General features: G+C 41.6%; 1 protein-coding gene across 4 annotated transcripts in view; it reads left to right on the top strand.

Moving 5' to 3' along the window:
- LOC111864840 (zinc finger protein OZF-like) overlaps positions 1 to 13,359 on the top strand; it is a 24,814-nt gene extending 11,455 nt beyond the window's left edge. For 2 of the 4 annotated variants that reach the window (XM_023852379.1, XM_023852382.2), the window contains exons 2-5: positions 6,469 to 6,615; positions 9,118 to 9,261; positions 9,763 to 9,833; positions 12,130 to 13,359. In XM_023852379.1, the coding sequence (XP_023708147.1) occupies positions 6,469 to 6,615; positions 9,118 to 9,261; positions 9,763 to 9,833; positions 12,130 to 13,102 (1,335 nt within the window). In that variant the 3' untranslated portion in view covers positions 13,103 to 13,359. Of the gene's footprint in view, positions 1 to 771; positions 1,936 to 3,717; positions 4,084 to 6,468; positions 6,616 to 9,117; positions 9,262 to 9,762; positions 9,834 to 12,129 lie in introns of those variants that run through there. The other 2 variants (XM_023852380.2, XM_023852381.2) reach the window with 2 other exon arrangements.
- Positions 13,360 to 13,675: the final 316 nt, after the last annotated feature.

Below are 13,675 nucleotides of genomic sequence, written 5' to 3'. Positions count from 1 at the left end.
GGGGGGGGGGAAAGCAGGAAAGGTAGCAGACTGAGGAAACCCACAAGAAACCCGTGTCAGGATAGTGAGTGTCGTGGCTGACATTCGAACCGGGTGCCCCCTGAAAACAAGTCACAAGACGCCGGATATTAAGTCACCCATGTCAGGGTGATTTCGCTCCAACAGCTGAGCGACAATCAGTTTCTCAAGGACTGCTACGTGGAGCTCGTGCGCGCGTTTCCGTTTGCAAGGCCGACAAGTCGATTAGTGCACTACGTCACAGAGAAGCGCTGAGTGTTGTGTCAGCCTCACAAGGCCGGCGGCGTGAATGTTCACGGCCGCACTACCCCCCCCTCCCCACCCCAATGACTCTTCTTGTACGGTGTGCATTTTCCTCTTTCACACACTTGTCTCTTTCTAACTTCCGCCATGTGACCCTGTCAATGTCACTACACAGCATCAACAAATTTAAAGGAGAAATGACATTCAAATTAAGAAATTAAAGTATACTCATCTAATTAGGTTAGTTGGGGGTGGAGTCCAACTGGGTCCACTCGGCACGGCGGCCACTGATTGGCCTACTGTACCTGCCCCGGGTGATTATGATGATGGAGAATTTGGTGGAATGAAGATTGGCAGGGGAAACCGAAGTATTCGGAGGAAACCTGCCCCAGCACCATTTTGTCTACCACAAATCCCACTTGACCAGACCCGGGATCGAACCAGGGCCACCGCAGTGGGAAGCCAGCAACTAACCGCTTCAGCTATGGGGCGGCCTATACTCATGTAACTAAAAGAATATGAATTTGAAATGCACTCAAAAAACCTGCCACAACACTTTGCATCGTTTTAACAGCCGCACGTGGTTACTGTACGTTCTGGCAAGAGCACGGAGTGAATGTGGGTGTTCTCTGAGAGGTCCGCGGTACTGGCGCTTCTTGCTGGCAGCTGACTTGCGAGCAGTAACTAAATCCACCCGACCGTTAATCCCGTTTGGGCCCCTCCTGCTCCGCTGTTATTTCCCTGAAGATGTCGCCCGTGCAGTTATATTCAGGAAAACTGTCTCCAAAAAGCATTGAAATTTAATGAAAACCGTTATACCCATTTTCCAGAATATCATTATTTTGTTTTATGGGCCCAAATTTTACGAACTAGAATGTTCATGCCTACAGGGGCGACGAATAGGCTCTCAATACGGAATACGAAGGAAAAGCTACGAAGACGCACGTAAGGCGGAAACATACATTCCAAAACTTCGTCCTCGTATTCCGGAGGGGGGGGGGGGAACTGGAGGCCTGAAAACGTGTAAATCTGTCATAGTTTCGAAACCGATGTTTGCCATTGTCACAGTACTTTCTGACATATGACAAAGTAAATTCGAAAAAGATAAAAGGATTGGGAATGAGGATTACAATCGCACCTGGGAACTCCACCGCAACATTTGCGCATCGCTTTAACAGCCGTGGCTACCGTACACACTGGCAAGATCGCAGAGTGTACTTCATAGTATCTTTGGACGTTCCATATGTTCCATATTACGGCCACAGTAAGAAACACAGAACTGGCAGTGAAACTGTTTCTTTTTTTGCGCGCGCGCTTCCGCGCCCCTGTGAAGCGTCTAATAAAATTGTTCTGACCGTCCGTCTGTACATATGAAATAATTTCAGAATCACTGAACGGAATTTCGTAAAATATGTCATGACATTTGTGTAAACGTCCAAATTTGAGGTTAAGTAACGGCAACAATGACTGTGACGTGGCGGCATAGTAGCAGTAAAATAATATCGAACGGTGTAAAGTGAAATCCTTCGGAACCCTGACAGTGAGAGACGCCACACTGCCTGCCCTCAACCAGAAGCTGCAAGCGTATCCAACGGCGAACCTGGACACTGTAACAGGGCCCATCGGATCCATCTGGCAGCTCTGGCCGTCATACTACTGCCGATGACAATCCTAGTAAGTGTCATCATTCACATCTCTTCCAGCGGTGTAGACGATGGGGCAGTCGGTATAGCGGCCGAAGGGTCGGAGCTCGAGTCCCGGTAGGCACAACATTTTCTCATCTCCACGTCGTCCAGACCAGCTCCGATGTCCACTGAACCTCCTATCCAATCGGTAGCAGAACCTATTTCCTCGGGGGCAAAGTAACCGGGGCGTGAAGCTGACCACTCCCCTACGACTAGTGTCGAAGTCAAGAATACGTGGAGTTATACCTCCTCCACTTCCCCATTCGTCTTCATGGCGTAGTGCTCAATTAGTTAAGCACAGGGACAGCTTTACCCAGGATTTTATAGAAGTCTGAATGAGTGGAATATACTGTATAACAGAAACGTCGGGAGTCCTATGTTCATGTCTGCTGCATGAAATTTTCATTCCTTGTCTTAAATGGACAGTGAAATATATTACATGACTTCGGCTTTCGGGACTACGCCGCCTTAACGGCTGCAAAACTGGACATCCTTGACCATTCTACTCGACGTATTCCCCAGTCACGGAAACCTGTGGACAACCTGCAATGGACAGTGCATCAGGGTACCTGAGGTGTTCTGATTCCTTGTTGACTAAACTGGAGAACTCTTGCGGTCCAGAACCAAACTCTAATGCAGTTGTGCCAGGAGGCCATTTCGCCCACAGCTCCGGCCGTACTGCACCTGCAACTTTCCAGATATCGGTTGGAGGGGGCGTCACAAACGTGCAGAACTTACTGGATTTGAGACGATGTAATATCGGAATGGCTTTTACTGGTAATTTTGTTCATGACACGCCAACAAATGCTCGGATAGAAGCAGTACGGCGTGGAGATGGGGAACATTGACAGAAGCTACAAAGCGGTATCGATACAAGGAGTGCTCGATCATTGTCAACTAACCTCATTTCTGGAAACCAGAAAATGTCGATGTCGTGTGTAGTGTTAGTGCTTGGTTTCAACTTGTGGCGCCTACCCATCAGTCTACACTGCGTCACATCCTAAAATACTATAATCTCAGCAGTGACACTGTTCTCCAATTGGCCTGTGGCATGATCAAGCCTCTCAGTTACCTTGCTGTCAGTAAACAAAATGTTAAGTTTCTAGTTCTGGTAATTTTTCTTACAGTAAGCCACAGTTTCAGCACTGGTGTAGAAACGCATGATTTATAGAGCAAAATAATAAGATATGTTAATAGACCTTGACGAATATAAACTGGAGCTTTAAGTTCCACCCAACCTCTGTGCAGTTTGTTCATTGTTCATTGTTCATTGTCCATTTATTTTCCATATATATCCCTACAAGTTAAAAAACCAGGATGTGGAAATTGTCCTTTGAATACAGATATCAATATGCATATACAAGATCAAAATCATATACATCAATCAATAAACATAAATAATAATGTAAGGTAAAAGAATCTAATAAAAATAAACATACATTAAGAATAACTTACTCACGTTATTAATCCCACTTGGCTTTAACAAGCCAAGGGATAATAAAACAAGTCAATTACATATACATACATGTGTGTTACAAGATACAAAACAAAACAAAACAAGCAAGACAGGATTATGCCACATGCAATAATACCACAATTAAAATATAAAATTTATAATAGACTGACTTAATATCAATCATAACTTTTAAAATACCACAAATTTAGGTAACAAACAATTGGTGAGACAATAGGGAACCTCATTAACCACGCTGTTCAAGGATAGTATTACGAATCGCCCTACAGTTGTGTCTCTCTATATTGCAGCATGGATAGAGAGACATTAAAAATAATTTTAATTTTTGGTGGCTGCAGCAAGTTTAAAATTTCCCGCCTTGTCTGACCCGTCGGAAGTAAATACGTCGTAGGGGACGACGGAATTTCCAACCCACAAGAAAATACAATATTTGTTGGTCAGAATGAAAGGGAGAAAGCCCAATTACGTTCAAAATGACATGAAAGCGGTCGCAGCTGTGAAATGAGTTTCGTCATGTGAACTCAGGGTATAGGTGTCATACGTACTTCCGCAAGGAACATTGTGGTTAGGTTCGGGCGCTTCGGGCGTGTGGCTTATCCCTTTCGAAACGCATTTCAGCAGTGCTGACGTTTGGGAATGTATGGGTGACGTGTTCGCTACTAGGTACGTAAGTGTTGTCACACTATGTGTATGCGGAATATGTGGCCACTCTTTTTACTAGTTTCATTTCCCCCCAAATCCAAGGAAGGCAGAGGCACGTGCTCCCGTTGCTATATAAAATTATATACTATAATTATAAAGTTTTGGTGTGCGTAAAAATTACAGGTACATGATAACAGTCTAAAGACAACGTTGAGTTCTAATCACAAGCGAAGAATTAATGGAAGAAAATTAAACAGCCATCAGCGTTTGTAATAAATCATTTGTGTGTTAGAAAGTAACAAAAAATAACACTTTCAGAATCCCGGTTTCTGAACTATAAGTTTGATAACCAGCAGCCAGATTAAGCAGAAAATGTACACTAAGTCCCTTGTACTGCGGCCACTCCTGGCCTATTCTACCAGCCCCAGATGATAGGTGAGGGTGATTGTGGAGCAGTTGGTGGAATGAAGATTGGCAGGGGAAACAGAAGTGCTCAGAGAAAACCTGCCCCAGCGCCACTTTGTCCACCACAAATCCCCCTTGATCGAACCAGGGCCGCCACGGTGGGAAGCCAACGACTAACCGCTTGAGCTATGGCGCAGCCCGAATGTGCACCAAGTCTTGAAGAGAAAGAAACCTTTCTTCCAAGTATGCATGCTACAGAATATCCGATCCTCCCCAGAAATAATCTTAGGACGTCACTTTAACTGCAAATTATGACAAGTTCTGATACATGTTGCATGTTATGTTTCTGGATTGTGTCCACCACTGAGTACTTTGTATTCTTTCAGGTGCCAGACAATGTACAGAGTCCAGAAACTTGTTAATCCTGGTTGTAGTTCACAATTGTCACAACCCTGCAGAATTGACAAATAAGAAATGTTTCCATGGGTGCCAGTAAGGAAAGGGGGCAACTTAAGCATCTCCCACCTTGGATTTTTCTTAAAGAATCAAAATTGGGGGGGGGAAACATTTTCAATAAAAAAGATCTAGAATATTAAAAAAATATATCTGATTGCCCGTGCTCTGGCGAAATGAGTAAAAATAGTTTGAAGTGGCTTAAAGTAAGTTTGTATGCAAATTTTCTGGTTGCCCCTTCCAGGAAATGTGGGTGGTGGTGGTGCCCATGAATGTTTAAGTAGAAAATGAATAATTTCTTGTTTCATGACCATGTATTGTACTTTACACTGCATTTAGAAAATTTGAAGTACTCAAAATTCTTAACTGTTATAAGATTCATAACGAAATATATAAACTGTTAGATTTATTTTCTGGGTTGTATTGCGGCAGAATAATGGAGAAAGCCCAAAGTGCCGCAAGAATGCGTTGCCTTCGGCTCTGAAGCACATGGTGATACAACCCAGAAAACCATAGTCATCACACTAATTATTTTGGATTACATGTTAGTAACATGTCACCATTTACTTTTTTCTTCTGATATGGTGTCTCAGGTTTGAAGGTGAGACTTTAAATTACATTACATTACATTCCATGGATCTATAATTAGTCAAAATGACTGTAGGATGTGGAATATGTCATGTAAATACAAGACACATGTACAGTCCCGATGGAGTTGTGACACAAGAAAAACCAAGAATACACAGTGACTACACACAAGGCCATTAAAGATACATAAGCTATTTTCTAGACAATAGGTATTCATCAACAGAGTAGAATAAGCATACTTCCTCATGTTGCAGAGTTTGTCTTCTTTTAAAGGAGGATTTGTGGACAAAATAAATTAAGAGGATACTGAACTCGGGCAATGCTTGCTACCATTCAGTCCAGAACCTTTTCTCTTCTCGTCTGCTGTCAAAAAACATAAAAATTAGAATATACAAAACTGTAATTTTGCCTGTGGTTCTGTATGGGTGTGAAACCTGATCTCTGACATTAAGGGAGGAATGCAGACTGAGAGTGTTGAGAATATTTGGACCAAAGAGGGATGAAGTGACAGGAGGTTGGAGAAAACTGCATAATGAGGAGCTTCATAACTTGTACTCTTCTCCAGGTGTAATTAGAATGATCAAGTCAAGGAGGATGAAGTGGGCAGGGCATATAGCACAAATGGGGGAGACGAGGGCTGCATATAGGATATTGGTGAGAAAGCCAGAAGGAAAGAACCCACCAGGGAGACCAAGGCATAGGTGGGTGGACAATATTACAATGGATCTTAGAAAGAGAGAGAGAGGGGGGGGGGGATGGTATGGATTGAATTGATCTGACTCAGGATAGGGACCAGTGAAGGGCTCTTGTGAACACGGTAATGAACCTTCGGGTTCCATAAGATGCTGGGAAATTCCTGAGTAGCTGCAGAATTGGCGGCTCCTCAAGAAGGGCTCAGCTCCGTAAGTAAGTAAATATGTGGACCAAATAAGTCTGTTTTACTTTGTTGTGTTCTTACAGAGAGACATGGACACCATAAAGGCAGAATCCCATGCAGATGATGAGACAGTCATGGTGTCTGCTGACAGTTACTGTAACTGGACTGATACGAAGGAGGAAGTGGATCCTCTCTTAATAACATTCCCGTCAGTGAAGCCTGAAAGTGAGGTGAGTTGTGTTTTCCTTGTTAGGAACATTTCACAGGCATAACTGAGCACCCAAGCTCAGAGAATGACAACTAACAACAAATCATAACTGTGTTTATGAAGAAATTGACAGCAGAGTAAATTTTTTAAACACATGAGACCATCTTATTAAAATTTTCTATTCTATATTATTATGTTAATTGATTAATATTTTAATTATGTGACTGATGTAATTTTGTATATGTATCTTGATATATCTATTTTCAAAGGGACCATTTCCACATCCTAGGTTTGTTACCTGTATGGATATATGGAAAATAAAGGAAATGAATGAATTTTGTCAGTGAATATTTTAATTAACTTGTTATGAGACAATTCTCTTCATCAGAAACTTTTAAGATATGAAAGTTGTTAATAATATTGACTGACTATATTCAGATGAAGAGACAAAGTGCATCGTTACATAATTTTAACCCCTCGTATGGATTTTCACATGGGGTTGTCGTTAAATCTTCACTGTGAGTTTCACAGACTGTTATATTCATAGCCCATTAGCACATGCATTTGGAAATGGAAGCCAACTGCCACAAAGTAGCTAAAGGATGCAGAAATTCTGTCTCCCTATTATCCGTGAATGGCAGATGAAAATAAAACACTGAGGATAACTGAAAACTTGGTACTTTCGTATTAATGGGTGACCCCGGTAACTTTACAAGTTTACCGCCATGTTAGTGCTGCGGCATTTGTAAAATAAAAACCAAAACCAAACTTTTTGAAAACAGAACCAAAAATCTGGACCTTATGGATGTGTTGGCGACCAATTCTAAGATTATGCTTTGTCTGTCTTCCTGCGCCAATGTTGTTGACAGCATTATGCTACATTTGAAGTTGCGTGATTCACCCAGTTATGTGTATAATGTGTGAAACAAGTGTTGCCAACCTGTCATGACTCTCATGTGACATTCACATGCAGTCCTGTTTTTGTTTTAAAACACAGTGTTTCGGAGACTGGATTCTGTCCCCGTCCTCGGGTAAAACCTACTTACTTGGGTCCAATAGATAGAGCTAGCCCCTATCTCCAGATAAGATATATATTGTAACGTGTTTAGTTACTGAAGACGCCGTTCAGATTGTTAATTGGTTTATTTAACAATCTACCAGTATCAGCTACAATTAATTACAACACTGTTGCGGGGTTTCACACTTTATAACCCTATTCGCAATAATCAATTCACTCTGTCCTCAGTGGTCTACACATATTAATTTCGATATGGGAACTATACAAGTTCACTGTATCACACACTCCCAATTACACAATTACACACACGTCGGTTCTTCTTTCCGCGACTGCTGCTATACTTCAACTGTGTCACTCCTGATCTCACACTAACTCGTTCCCTGCTGACTTGAGAACTCACTTTGGCTGATACACTTTAACTGCCTTCAGCGGCTGTGTAGTTCCCTTATATAGTCGCAGTGTCTGCCTGTTATGTAGCAACGCTGTTGGGAGTTGTTTACAGGTACATAGCAATTGCGGCGTTGCATGTTACGTCACCGCGGGGAGAGGGGCGGGGTGTTGACTTGCCTAGTACCATAGTAATGACAGCGCTACAATGCCGCCACGTACCGCTGGGGAGGGAGGGGTGTCCTCCATTGCGCAACACGTCACTATATATATATATATAATAAACAATAGACACCTGCAAACAATGTTAGCAGCTTAAGTGCCTATAAACCCATTACTGCCAAAACGAATTCCTTGTCGCTAACCCATTCTTGACTAGCTGATAGTTGCTGAGCTATTCAAGGTATGTATTATCAGAATTCTATGGAACTCTGAAAGTTCACTGCCATGTTCACAAGAGGCCACCACTGGTCCCTCCTCACCTTTAGAGTGCTGAATCCAGTCTGCACTCACCATCCGATTTCTTTCAAATCGTTCATTCCATCAAATTCTCCACAAATAAGAATATCTAACTAATTCTAAATTGTAATCAGCAGTAAAAAATTGTAACTATTGTAATTTTAATCTACTTATATATCAAATTGTTAATATTCAGAATTAACTTGACTTGTCATATATCATGTACAATGATCTACAGTGACGAAATAAATCAATCAATCAATCAATCATATTAATATTATCATCTCATTTATGCCTAGGTTTTCTTAGTGGTCTCTTTCCTACAGGTCTTTCTACCATACCTTTGTGTGCACTTCCATGCATGCTACATGTCATGTCCATTTCATTACTCCCTGATTTGATCATTTTAGTATTTGGTAAGGACCTCCCACCCGTTACTTCATCCCTCTTACATCCAAATATTATTCTCAGCGTTCAGTTTTCAAAAGATCTTCATTTTGTGTTTGTCCCTTAAGTCACACTCGCATATAATAACTACAACTCAAGTTGCCATTGCGTGTGTATTTTAAATTTTACCTTTTTAGGTAGCAGATGGCTGTTTAAGTGTACCTGTTTATGTAATGCCATGAATTGGTACTTACCAGTATTGTGTTCTCATAGCGAGACCTGGACTGTGTGAAGGCAGAAACCGACGGGGACAGTGAGACAGGGATGGTGTCTGCTGACAGTTATGATGACCTGATTGATGTAAAGGAAGAGATGAGTCCTGTCATAACTTTCCCAGCAGTGAAGTCTGAAAGCCAGGTGAGTCCTGTTTTTATTTAACATGAATAAGGACCTGCTTTGTGTGACAAACACATCTGACGACTTGCTGCATTTTTCTTTTTGAATTCATTCTCGATAACTTTTATGTTCAGTCATCATTAGATTACACTGATCTGAGCACCATCCAAATATGACTTGGCTGCCATTTCTTAGAGATCCCCCCTTTCATTTTCCTGTAATTCGTTCCCCCCCCCCTCCAAAATGTTTGAGGTTGGTAGCTCAAAATTAATTTTGGTGTTACTAATAATCTTGCCTGCCTCAATGTCTGTAATTTGTTCTCTATGCAACTTCTCAAATTTAAACTACATAACTTTCAAATTTATTAAGAATATTTGTTAAGAGTCCCCATTTACATGCCATGCCATTAAGCGGCGTCATCTTGCGCTGAAGCATAAATGTACGTGGGGCACATCCCATCTGCTCAGGTAAAGGGGCGCAGACTTCTTCCTGCAAAACTGAACTAGTCTGTTTGTATTTCAGAAAGAGTCTTGTGATTCTAGTGAGACTGCTGAACTTCCAAGTGAAGAAATGACAGATGAGATTCATGAGAGGTGAGTATACTGACAGTGGACACATGCAAGCACAGTATCAGCACAGTGACACACACTGATTTATATTTCGATGTATAATTTATGTCCATACAGAATCTTACATTCCTAGCTCCATTACGATTATAAATTGAATTATATAAACAAAAATATCAAAAGCTAAATTTTACTATACATATGTATGAACATTCCACCGAATGTTGATAACTGTGAGTCTTAGTTCTGACGGTGTTGCCTTGAACGATGGATGCTAAATGCTTTGTGGGTGAAAGTCTGAAATTTGCGTTGATAAAATTCGTTGTCGCGGAACACACTTGCTTTAGAGAGACATTCAGAAGTTCTGCTTGTTGGAAACAGTCCTTACAGAGAGCTAAGTGTGTAAGACATCAGACAGTACATTGAAGTGGAAGGCAATTGAAATGTGATGTGTATGCTGGAAAAGGATTTTCATGTAGAGCAAGTCCTGTGTGACACATCAAGGAACACATACAGATAAAAAGCCCTTCAATTGCTTTACTTGTGGAAACAGAAATAACATTTTTGAGTCATCAGAGAATTCATACATGTGATACACAAATGACATGCATCACTTGTGGGAAACAGTTATCAGATAATGGAAGTCTCATGAGCTATCAAGGAACACACACTGATAGCAAAGCCTTTGAGATTCATTACATGTGGGAAAAATTCAGATAGAGTGCATATCAGGTGTGACATGTGGCAGTGTGTTATCCTCCAACTTAATGATGTCACATGACTGGTGAAGGAAAGTTCACAAGCATCTTCACACTTGATATCAGTCCCGTCCTCATCATCACTGGCACCACTCGTTCAATCCACTGCCCAGATCAAGGGAGTCTGGAGCTGTAGTTCCTTCCTGTATGCCACCCTTGTGTTCTGCTTATGTGCACATAATAGTACCCCGTGCGTTTAAGGTTCCCTGTCTCAACCCAGTGAATGTTATGGACGCATGTTATTTGGCATGGGTAGTGTATTTTATTTTTGACTTGTGTTTAGACTGCTGCCAACACCCTTCCTACTTCTGTCCACTCCTAGTGTTCTGACCAATACCACTCCCTGAACTAGTTCAGTTTTCTTTTTGGTTGTCTTCGTGGGAATTTCTGCCAGATGTTTGCAATGAGTTTACAGTGAATGCATCCTGTTATGTACAATATTGTGACATGTTGTGCAACTGAGGACCCCTACCTCCCCAGCGGCACGTGGCGGTAACGTAGCGCTCGCGTAATAGGCGAGTCATCACCCCGCCACTCTCCACTTTCTGAAAACCGTCATAACACAACAATCATTAATACATGTAATTCAGTTCAATATAGAAAAGTTTACTGTATTTGCCTGACAATAGCTTTCTGAAGGCCAAAACATGTAGCACAAGTATCTCCTAGAGCCACTTACGTGTATTATTGATTGTTGTGTTATGGCGGTTTTCAGTAAGAAATAATGTGTGTGATGAGGTTTCAACTTCATGTGCCACTGTCACCATTTCGCTCTCTCCTATTGACTGCCCAGATGGAGTTACAGTGTTGCTTTAAACACAGCCCCCTCTCCGTGTCCGTAGAGTGTCTTGGCCAACATATCCAAATAGTTATTCCAGCTCCTCTCTTGGAAGTGTCTTTATGAAATCATATTCAGTACCAGCTTTCAGTGAATTGCCTTGATTAGGCCAAAACTTCTTCCTTCTAAATCTTTTCCAATTCAGCTTTCATGCTATCTATCACACAGCGCTGTAGAGTGTTGTTAAATAACCTACACAAGAAAATTACACCTCAGGGCACTCCCATTTGCTCCTGAGTCATGTGACACATCTGTTTCTCCCTATTTAATTTGTTGCTCTAGTGTTATTACAATCAGTGATGATCTGTCTGTGACCTGCAGCTGAGAATCACAGATGATCAGTCGCAGACTTGCAGTCCCAACACATGTGACCGATGCCTGCGGATGCAAAATAAAGTATTTTGGTTCCCGTTTTATGCTGAAAACAAAATCTAGCAAGTGTGCACTGATGATGAGAAACTATGTATACCACAGTTTAATTATGATGTTCCCTCAAGTATGTTTTACAAGCACACTGCTTCATGTTTTTGTTTTGTGACTACCTCCATACCAAGACTCACATTCCTGCCTGTGATACAAATGTAAGTTGAATTATGCAAAAACTAGAATCTGATCAACAAATGTCTGAAGGTTATGCTGTGTGACGCTAAGTGTGGGTTGGAGTTATCACTTGAACGTTTGAAACTTGCCTGGGTATGACTGATGAGAGGAAACACTTGCTTTGCAGTGACAAGAAGCCAGCGATTGAAGATGGATCCTCTATCATGAAGAAGATAGGTAATGTTTGGAGTTGTGACATATGCAAGGAAGGGTTCCCATCACATCAGCATCTCACTGAACACTGCCAAACGCACGTCACAGACACTTCATTCAAGCATGATGTTAGTGGTGTGCAGCCTTCACAAAGTGAATTGCATGTGAAACATAAGGACACACATTTCAGATGTTCCACATGTGGGAAACAGTATTCACGGCATCCAGATTTTGTGATTCATCAGCGAAGACATACGGGTGACGCACCTTTCAGTTGTGACATTTGTGGGAAAGGATATTCACGTCCAAAAAATCTTGTGAGACATCAGGGAACTCATACAAGTGAAAGGTGTTTCATGTGTTCTACTTGTGGGAAACCATTCTTACGCAGATCACGTCTTTTGATACATCAGAGAACCCACACAGGTGAAAGGCCTTTCAAATGTGGCATTTGTGGGAAAAGATATTCATGTCAAAGAAATTGTATGGCACATCAAGTAGCACATACAGGCCATAAGCCTTTCAGATGCCTTGTTTGTGGAAAAGAATTCTCATGGAAAGCACGACTTGTAACACACCAGCAAGCACATACAGGTGACAGACCCTTCAAATGTTTTACGTGTGGAAAAACATTCATATGGAAAGGGAACCTCATGAGTCATCAGAAAATTCATACAGGTGACAAGCCTTTCAAATGTGCTGTTTGTGGAAAAGCATTCTCATGGAAACGAAATCTGCTCACACATGAAGTGTCCCATACAGGTGACAAGTCTTTCAAATGTTTCACTTGTGGCAAAAGTTTTTCACATAAAGGATCTTTTCGGACTCATCAGAGATTACATAGAACTGATACAAATTTCAAATGTGGCATTTGTGAAAAAGGATTTCCACGTAAAGATAGGCTTGTGAGACATTTACAATCATGCATATCTGAAAAGCCTGTCTAGAAATGTTTTCCACTCAAGTTAGAATGTGTTTTGAACCACTAAAGAGAAAGGAAGGCGGGGTTTCAGGTGTGAAAGGAGGAGGTACCTTTGAACTTTACTTTTGAATGTGCCATTCAGATGGTGCAAGGAAACTAGGCTTGTACTGCCTCTAGATGTGACACATCAGCTTCTTGTCTGTGCTGAAGATATTCATATATTGGAAGAAAACGTGAATACTGTCACGTGTTTGCTAGGTAACGTGGCAAGAAAATTTATGTTGGTTTGCGGTAACGTGAATATGTTTATTGGACACTCACTTTTACACTCACAAATACAATTATTCTTATAACGTCGTCCGATGGACTGTTCTATCCCGCACTCTCTATCCTCTCCCCGAACTAGTTCATGTGCTCTGAGGAGTCAAGTATTTTTGGTTGTCTGAGCTTTTAATTTTGTATGCCACTGTCTCCAGTTTAGGAGTCCGTGGAGCTCAGTCAGTATAACAGTGGGCTACAGGCAGGATGGTACAGGTTCGATTCATGGCATGACAAGATCTGGAGCCCACACAGCCTCCTATCCAATGGGTATTGTGGG

This window comes from Cryptotermes secundus, unplaced genomic scaffold, assembly GCF_002891405.2.
Source record: "Cryptotermes secundus unplaced genomic scaffold, Csec_1.0 scaffold1850, whole genome shotgun sequence".
Taxonomy (NCBI): domain Eukaryota; kingdom Metazoa; phylum Arthropoda; class Insecta; order Blattodea; family Kalotermitidae; genus Cryptotermes; species Cryptotermes secundus.
This window is presented reverse-complemented; position numbering and strand designations above follow the sequence as displayed.